This window comes from Euphorbia lathyris, chromosome 8 (assembly GCF_963576675.1).
Source record: "Euphorbia lathyris chromosome 8, ddEupLath1.1, whole genome shotgun sequence".
In the NCBI taxonomy this organism is placed as follows: Eukaryota; Viridiplantae; Streptophyta; class Magnoliopsida; order Malpighiales; family Euphorbiaceae; genus Euphorbia; species Euphorbia lathyris.
In genome coordinates this window covers 28,186,508-28,196,422 of record NC_088917.1, presented here as the reverse complement: position 1 = coordinate 28,196,422, position 9,915 = coordinate 28,186,508, and the positions used below count along the sequence as shown (strand labels likewise).

The following is a 9,915-nucleotide window of genomic DNA, read 5'->3' as shown; positions in this document are numbered from 1 at the left end:
TCAACCAAAGATTATGCTGCCACTCCCGCAGAATTAAGACTGAACAAAAGTCAAGAATAAAAAGGGGCATTCATGTTCTCACATTATTTGTGTCCAACTAACAATTTCAATGGCTAACAACATCGTAATTTCTCTATAGTTCTTAAGCTGTTAAATTCAAAATATTATCTCTGAAATCTCCACAAAAAAGGTACAGAAAAATATGTGGCCTGCACATCTCATTGGCAAATCAAACCACTGCACGCACCTTGCCAGACAAAACTAGAGGAGTACAAGCCCAAGTTCTGCTGGTGCCAAGGCATTTTGAATGCGGTAATTATATAGATAATAGTGAAGTTGTCCGTCTCCTGGACCGAATTTCAGCTCTTTTAGAAAAGACTCATTATGCATGACATCTAATGCGTTAAAGACATCGAAATCCTTCTGCTTCGCAACTATAAGTGCATCATTCATCAACTGAAGCAATGGAGTGTTAGTGGAAACATTATAATATGAATAAGCAGCCTTCAAAGTTGTGTAATTAGGGTTGCCAAGAATAGATGATGGAAGAGTATAGAAGCTACAAAAGTCAGTGATCTCATGAGTCTCCGGGCTCTCAACCAAGAAACTATCAACCACATCGTCAGTTGGAATAAGCCAATGTTCAACATCATCCTCATCAAAATCAGGAGCAACAACAAACTGGCTCAAGTACTTCCTAAGCAATCGAGTAACAGCTGGGACATCACGAAACTCCATTTTCCTAAATCCAGGAGTCACCGGTGAATCTGGTAACTTGTACAGTTTAATAGTTCGGCTCATTGTCATCCTTGCTCCAAGCCTAGAGAATCCAACATCAATAAGCTTCTTCGGGTTCAAAGACCTATGCCAATACTGACAAGTTGTTATCGGTGTTGGAAGAACCACACCAGCAGTATAAGCTGCTTGCCAAATATTCTCTAAATGAACCCTCCTAGTAACCTCCTTGATCATGACAGGGGCAAGTCTCTTAGACCGGAGCTTCTTATGAACACATAAGAAATTAATCTCGGCCATTTTCACAACTTCATCACGCACCCTAATCCTTGCAGGTACACCAGTTATAAAAGCAACAAGCTTCTTCGAAGTTTTGGCACGAACACCAATGTGCCAGCTCCGATAATAACCAGGAGGACGAAGTGCCCACCTAAGGAACTCCTTTGAGTAATTAAACCTAAACATATTCTCATCATCCTCAACATAGTTGTTCTTCAAAAGATTATAAACCTCAGTGCAAGTTTCCTCCAAATCTAGGTCACAAGTTGTCCACTCATATGGACTAGGGAGATTGTAAGGTTCTTGCTTCACTTCAGACAAGGGACTCGGAGGCTCAATTGGTCCCTCAGGCAAACTAGTGTCCCCAAGATCTTTGAATTGACCTACAGGTTGAGTCTCCCAAAATTTGTGCTGCTTGCCTAAAGATAAAGAGTCCTGAATCCTACGGGAAATGGTTTCGATTTTGCTATCATCATCCTTAGCAAGTTCTTTAGGAGATCCAGGGGAAGAATTATCATTACTATCATCCATCTCAACAAAATCAATTTCAATTTCAACAGCGATTTTCAACCAAAATTGCCTGAATCAAACGACACTCATTAATTGAAAGGTAATGAAACTATAATTCTACTCCTACAACAAAATCTAATTACGAGACAAAAAAATTTTAATAGAACTCATGTATCAAAAACTAATAGATCTATGAAACAAAAATGAGAAAGATCAACTCACAGGTAAAGTGGAAAAGCTTCGCCGGTGTGTAGCTCAAAAGACGATAGATGTTGGCGATACTTTAGGGATAAGTGGAAGAGTAACTAAACGATGAAATCATCACTCAATTTACAGCGGCGGCTTTGGAGGTTCCAATTGCTGCGGAGGAAGCGTATGGGCTCTTTGCTGTAGTTTCCCTTTTTTTTTTACATGGGCGATACTCTCATTAATAATTTGATATTACTTTAATAAAATAGTGATATTATGTAATTAATTAATTTTATTTAATTATTTAAATAAAATTTTACATTCTTTTTTTTGGGCCTAATACACAAATAACCCCTTGAATTTGTCTAAATATTGCAACTGCCCCCTCCAACTTTCAATTGTAACAACTTATCTTTTAAACTTGTCCAATTGTAAAACATAACCCTAAATTGGGATTTTTTTAACCCGTAATTGAAGGAATCGTAAAAACGTTTCCTCGGATTCGTATCACGCCAAAGATCTGATTACCACACTCCACGAGCGTTGCAGCTTTTGTATTTCACGTGTTTCTTCAATTGCAGTCCATGTCAGCAATTTGGGGTTATGTTTTACAATTGGACAAGTTTGGTGGGTTATGTTTTACAATTGGACAAGTTTGAGGGGTAAGTTGTTACAATTGAAAGTTCGGGAGGACAGTTACAACATTTGGACAAGTTCAGGGAGTTATTTCTGTATTAGGCCTTTTTTTGTTACAAAAAGTTTAGGCAGGGCAAACTACAGACCTCGATGAGAATTTACAGTGGAATTTACACATTCTAAAATATAGATTTTCGATTACAATATATATAATATGGTAGTATTAAATTATGTACGCAAATAATATAGTACACTAATATAACATGTCTCGGAAAATGGGTTATATTCGTGTCTATATTTTTCGGGTCCAATACATGAATATCATAATTAAGTACAAAATTATAATTAAGTCATATCACCAAACTTAATTCTTAATATGTTATTATTCTCTATATATTATAATTTTACACCATAATTTAAAAATTCTATATTCTAATTCATAAATCATAAACCCTAAAAAATATATTCTAGATTTCTAATTTATATATTATAATCTTTAAAATATATTAAAAGTACTGATTTTATTAGTTTGACATAATCCAAAATTATAACTTGACATGATTATAAATAGTTTTTAAAAGATGAATTTCTGTGTAATTTTCTCATATTTTTATTTAATGAATGAATCCTAATATTATTTTTGTAAATTCCCAAAAATTTTTGGGAATTCACTAAATATTAGCGGATGAAATTTAACACAATCTAAAAATTAACGTAAACTTTTAACTTGTTAATTTATATTGATTTCGTGTAATATTTGTATATAACATGCAGTTTTAGTATATTAAAATGATATATAAAAATATAAGAGAATATAATAATAATTTTAAGAATTTATATTATTTTTGGCTGATGGCTGGAGATGGTCCCTTGGGACCAGTGGCCTTTATTTTTTATGCATAGCTCTTGGCTATGCAGAGTAGCTCGTCTTGGCAAGAGAGGCTGATCTCTCGTCAATGGTGGTGGACTCGGATTCCCAGGAAGTTGTTCGTTTGGTGTCAGGGCAGATGGTATACATGAACTGACTTAGGGTGCTCATTGATGGTGTCCTTAGTATTGCTACTGCATTTTCATATTGTAGTATTATCTTTAAATGTAGAACTACTAATGTTACTGCACACCTGCTAGATGGTCGGCCTTCTAAATTGGCTCAGGGTGAAGTTTTTATTGAGGATGTTCCTCCTTTTTTGTTTACTTGTATTAAGTCTTACTCATGTTTTTCCCTTTGCTTTAATACAAGTTGTTGGGGTAAATTACATACGTGGTGTACAACCTTTACCTCAAATCACACTTTGGTGTACAACCAAAATTTTATCACACTAAACCGTACGAGCTTTAGGTGACCTCCCACTAAAGTGTACAGCTGGTTTTTATGACCGGTCAACGCTGGTCAACTATGCCACGTCAGCATTTTTAATTGTAGAATTAAAAAAGTGGGACCCACTCTTTATGGAATCACTAATATAACCCTATTCTTTATAAAATTACTAAAATACCCTCATCTTTTTCATTCCATCTCTATCTTCCATTTCTCTCTACTTCTTCTCTCTCACTCCTCTCTCTACAAACCTAAATAGTAGATATCTGATAACTCAAAAAATTAAATAAATAAAATTGATCATCTAACAAGTTTAACGCCAAAATCTCCTTTCTCCTCCACACCTGAAAATTTATGTTCAAAAAAAACAAAAAAAAACGCAGTCACAAATCGATCCTCGATAAAAGATATCGTTCAAGAGGAGTTTTAGCTAAAGGAGAAATCATTCAATAGAGAAAAGAAACATAGAGGCTATGGATAGGCTGGGCAAAGAACGCAAATGGTGGTTGAAGCGGTTTTGTACGGATCCATTTCAAAATGAAATGATATGGAGGCGGAGATGATGGTTGAAGCATTTATCCATTTGAAAAATTATATATTAAAAAAATATCATTGTTGTAATGTGAGTGGGTGAGTTGAAATGATATGGAGTCGGAGATGGTGGTTGGCGGTGAAGTTGTGCGGCATTTCTTTGGTGGTGTGATGTTTTCTGGGTTAGAGTAAGAATGAAAAAACGAACCAGGAGGAGTGAGAGAAGACTTAGAGAATTGGAGAGAGAGGTTGAAGATGAGGGTATTTTAGTCATTTCATAAAGAGTGGGTCCCACTTTTTTAATTCTACAATTAAAAATGCTGACGTGGCATAGTTGACCAGCGTTGATCGGTCATAAAAACCGGTTGTACACTTTAGTGGGAGGTCACCTAAAGCTCGTACGGTTTAGTGTGACAAAATTTTGGTTGTACACCAAACTGTGATTTGGGGGTAGATGATGTACACCATGTATGTAATTTACCCCAAGTTGTTGTTTATAAAAAAAAAAGTATAGTCCAAAACCAAAATTTAAATTTAAAGGAATTTGCAGTGTCGCTGGTCCACCTAACATAATCAAAAGGCAGGGTAAATTTCATCAATGGTGTATAACCTTTGCCTTATTTCACACTTTGGTGTACAACCTTCAATTTGTCTCAGTAATATATACGAACTTATAGGTGACCTCCCACTTTGGTATACAACAGGTAAAAATGACCGGTCAACGCATGGTCAACACGCCACCTCATCATTTTTCATTCACCCATTTAAAAGAGTGGATCCACTTCTTATAAAATTACTAAATTACCCTTGTCCCTTCCCTATAACCCCTTTCCATATCTTTCCATTTCTCTCTCTAAGTCCTCTCTCTCTAACTCTTCTCTCTAAAAGACTGTCAATCTCTCTCTCTAACCCTCGTAATCTTCTGAAGCTTCTTCTGAAAGTGATAACTCATTGCCTAGCCTATCACCCATATCATTAATCATGGATATCAGACCATCCAACAATATGCATTGCAGACGAAGGTCCATTTACCGGAAATGGGTTTTTTTGATAATAAATTAGCAAGGTCTTCAAAAACATCACGTCAGGTAATGGACTCATTGATAAACCAAATTGCATCAAATTATGGAACAATTCACCTTGAATTAATGACAATAGTGTTGGGTGTTTGTTGAACGATGGGCCACCCAATTCAGTAGTTGAATTAATTAAACTCAAAGCAAATAGAGGAAAATCTTCATCATATGCTATCAGATTTGATCCGGGACCATTCTTAATATATTCATTGAGATTCAAAAGAGAGCATAGTAAAGAAAATATTTTCACCACGCAAGGTACTCCAAAAGGATCGATCATAATTTTTCCACCATTTTCAGTAGTCTCCATCCCAATCACAACATCTATCTTTTCTTCATCTTTGCCATGCTGTAATCTTCAGAAGATTAGGGTTAGTGAAAGAGATTGGAAGTCTTTTTTAGAGAGAAGAGTTAGAGAGAGAGGACTTAAAAAGAGAAAGGGAAAGATAGAGAGAGGGATTGCAAGGAAGGAGATAAGTGTATTTTAGTAATTTCATAGGGGATAAGGGTATTTTAGTAATTATATAAGAAGTGGGTCCCACTTTTTAAAATGGGTAAATGAAAAATGATGAGGTGGCGTGTTGACCAGGCGTTGACCGATCATTTTTACCTATTGTATACCAAAGTGGGAGGTCACCTATAAGTTCGTATATATTACTGAGACAAATTGAAGGTTGTACACCAAAGTGTGAAATAAGATAAATGTTGTACACTATTGATGAAATTTATCCTCAAAAGGCAACTAAAAAGTTGGAAAGAAAGAGTATCAGACAACTAAACTTTTTCTCCTAAAAAAATAGGTGATAATTGATGAACTGCCTACTTAATAAGGTGATAGCTGACGTATATTTCCCACATATAGAGTATACATAACAATCAATAAATCATATAAACATATACAATTCATTTAATCAATAATACAATATCACATAAAAATCACATTAATTAATAACTAGTCCAATATTTATGCAAGTTCATATATCATTTAATTCATTGGGCCCTACCAAGAAGAAATTATACTCAGTGGTTAACTATTTTCAACTCTTCATAATCACACTGTAACAATAAAAAAATAGGATACGACCCTCAGTCCAAGGTGCTAAATATATATAACATATCATTATAAATAGTACAGAGTATCCTCTGCGTTCCGAGATAACCCCTATCAATTTCATATACAATTCTTCACATACAACACTTCAATCACAAACTAACCACTAGGTAGAGAAATTATATGGTATGCCTGGCACACCATATCAAAATCTGATGTGGTGTGTCATAGCCAATAAAAACAAACAGTTGTTACAAAATTCAAATTGAATTAAAAAATAAATTAGCATTCATTCTATTCTTAACTTTCAAATTCGCCCCTTCCTTTCTCCCTATTGACCATCACCAGCTCCGCCTGTATTCCTCCACCACCACCTCCATCCAATCGCCTTTGCCGACCACTATCACCTTGTTGCTTCTCCTTCGCCCAAATTCCTGTTTTGGAGATTCTTGGTGTTAGATACCATCTTCTTCTCTGAGAGATTCATGTTACTTAATTCAATATAGCCAATCAATCTCTAGTTTTTGTACCATAAATTTTTTTCTCTTTTTTTTACAGACATGGATGAGTCCTGGCTATATGATTTACTTTTCCGTCCATTGAAATAGATGTAAAATTCCTGCAAAACAAATTTCACTTGTTTTTGCAGGAGGAAGATAACGAGAACCGGTAGATTTGGAAGATTAAGGGGGGAAAATGATGCATAAAGATGCTTATTGATTAAATTGAAACATGTCTAGAGGCGCACATAGGAGGGATATTAATCAAAGTTTTATTCAACAACTTTTTCTCATAAGAAAAAAATCAGAATTGAATGGCTTCTTTATAATTGATATGCTATAAAATGGTTTCTCAAAATTACTATAAAATGGCTTTTCAAAATCTTTTTTAAGTTCAAGACTAGAGAAAAACAAATGGATGCAAAGAAAAAAAGATTGACGGAGGTAGTGGTGGACAATTGAAGAAGTGGATATAAAAATCACTGATCTGAAAGATTGTGGGCAATTAGATGAGTGTTAATTTATATTTTAATTAAATTTCAATTTTGTAACAGTTGTCTATTTTTTATTGGCTATGACACACCATATCAGATTTTGATGTGGTGTGCCAGGCATAGCGTATAATTTCTCCCACTAGATATAACCTATCCGAAGTAGTCTTTTATTATTATTTCCCTGGCATGTATGTATAACATTTGCTTCCACAACAATCGACAACCTCCAAATAAAAAGTTCAAATCACGACACATATGCCAATTATCATATTACTCAATCATACTTACAATTCTTATCCAAAACATATCAACATCAATCTTTCTCAATATCCTTAACACAATCAATTGATGCATATACATCAATATCACTCACGCAGTCATTTATAAAATTAATCACTTAACTATCATACATAACAAACAACTAATGAGACAAATATATATCAACTATCACTTACCTGAAAATCCAAATAACTTCACTGGAATACTAAGTTTCAGTCATTAATCGACTATCCTTTCATAATCGTTTGGAATACTATTTATTGACTTTGTAAAAACCAAATAGTAGAGATATAAAGAGTATTGACGACGCATAAATATAAAGAATCATATTTTTTTCTCCATCTCCTAAGGATGTTCAACATTTTATCCAATCCAATGAAATCCAAAACCAAAATAATCAGTTTACTGGTCTATTTATTCTATTGGATTGGTTATAACCAAACCAATACAATTTTAATATATAGATACAATTATTTAACTAGTTAATTAACGAATCCACTAAAAAAGCTCAATATTTGTGAAACATAGAACTCGACCACTTCAAACTATTTTCCCTAATTTTTACAATCATCAAACCTAAAAAGACCAAAACCTTCACATACATATCCTACGTTACGCCCTCACTCAAAAAATTCCACTTGATCGATCGATTCTTAATTTTCACTCAATCGATCAATTCTTAATTTCCACCCAGTCGATTTGTGAGTCAACTTGTTATATTCTTCAATAGATTTATGGAATTCTACTGTTTTCTAGAATTCCAGATTTCTGAAAATTCAGTATTTTTTGGGATTCCATATTTCTAAAATTTTAGTATTTTCTAGAATTCACGATTTATGGAATTTCAGTCTTTTCTAGAATTTCAGATTTCTGAAATTCTAGTATTTTCTGGAATTTCAGATTTATAAAATTCCAGTATTTTCTAGAATTCTAGAATGAAATTCTAGTATTTCATGGAATTCCATGTTTTTAGAATTTCAATATTTTCTGGAATTTCAACATTTGTTAGAATTTCAGATTTTTGGAATTTCAATATTTTCTGGAATTCCAGATTTTTGAAATTCTAGTATTTTCTAGAATTTCGGTATTTCTTAGTATTTTCTGAAATTTTAGATTTATAGAATTTTCAAGATTTCTCGAATTTCAGATTTTTGGAACTCCAATATTTTCTAGAATTCCAGAATCTTTTTCCTGTTTGGAGCTGAACTTTTTCCTTGTCTCCCATCCTGACCAAGAACAAGAACAAACGACACATTAGATAACAAGCTACATGCCTCGAAGATATATCTTTAATGTAAAAAATTGTAAGAACTTGAGTTTAGAGACAGTGGAAAAAGGCACGGGGTACCAACACACTGTAACCGTTGAGAATCATCCTTTGTACCATTCGTTATGTCTTTATTCACATTTTCACATTTTTTTAATGTTTTGTTTGTTTTTATGTTTTTTTTCTAAGTTTTTATTATATTTATTTAACTGGATTAAACAGAAGGGTTAGATCAACCATTTTATTAAATGGGTTGGGTCAATCCATTTATCTATTTTGATAACTTTATTATTGACATTTAATTAGTGAATTATTAAAATTTGGTATATTAAAAAAATTAGATTTTATTTAAATTGAATAAAATAAATTTAAGTATTTAATTTAATAAAAAATAATAATAATAGGTATAGGATAATGTGAAATTAATCAATGAATTGGTTGTTAATAACCAATCCAAATCAAAACCAACCTAATCTATTTTTGCGAAGTATTCATAGATTGGACGAGTTATTTACAATCAATCAACGGATTAGATTGGGTTAGTTTTTTTTTTATCCAATAACCATGGGAACTAACTAACATATATTATAGTTACTCTTTATTATATTTATTACCAAATTTAATTATATTAATTATAACATTTATTTTAGTACTACTTTAATTAAGTTCTAATTTAATATAATTAATTTTAATTAATTATATAACCATTATTGTTAGGACATTACACTTATTTTTAATTAATTGCAAGCCCTTTTAGGATGGTATACTTAGATTTTTTATGGGCTACCATTAGTTAAGGAATGCGAGCGTCTAGCTCTCTTTCAGGCTGTAATGTGGGTCATATAGATGTGAAAGGAGTGGCTGATGCGATTAATTCCGATTCCGAAGATTGTTCCGAGTTTGGGGATATTATTATGCGTTGTAAAGAGCTTCTCATTCTCCGTCAAAACGACTTACTAAGTTAAGTTTATCCCGAAACAAGCTAATGAGTTGACCTATACTTTTATATAATTTTCTCCTGTTGGGTTCTATCTCCGGTTTATCAATCTA

At 33.1% G+C, this 9,915-nt stretch overlaps 1 protein-coding gene across 1 annotated transcript; it reads right to left on the bottom strand.

Moving 5' to 3' along the window:
• Positions 1-1,943, bottom strand: LOC136203130 (glycylpeptide N-tetradecanoyltransferase 1). Its single transcript, XM_065994203.1, has 2 exons — positions 1,747-1,943; positions 1-1,594 (listed from the first exon to the last, which is right to left on the bottom strand). The coding sequence occupies exon 2, from the start codon at positions 1,543-1,545 to the stop codon at positions 262-264; it is 1,284 nt and encodes a 427-aa protein (XP_065850275.1). The 5' UTR covers positions 1,546-1,594; positions 1,747-1,943; the 3' UTR covers positions 1-261.
• Positions 1,944-9,915: the final 7,972 nt, after the last annotated feature.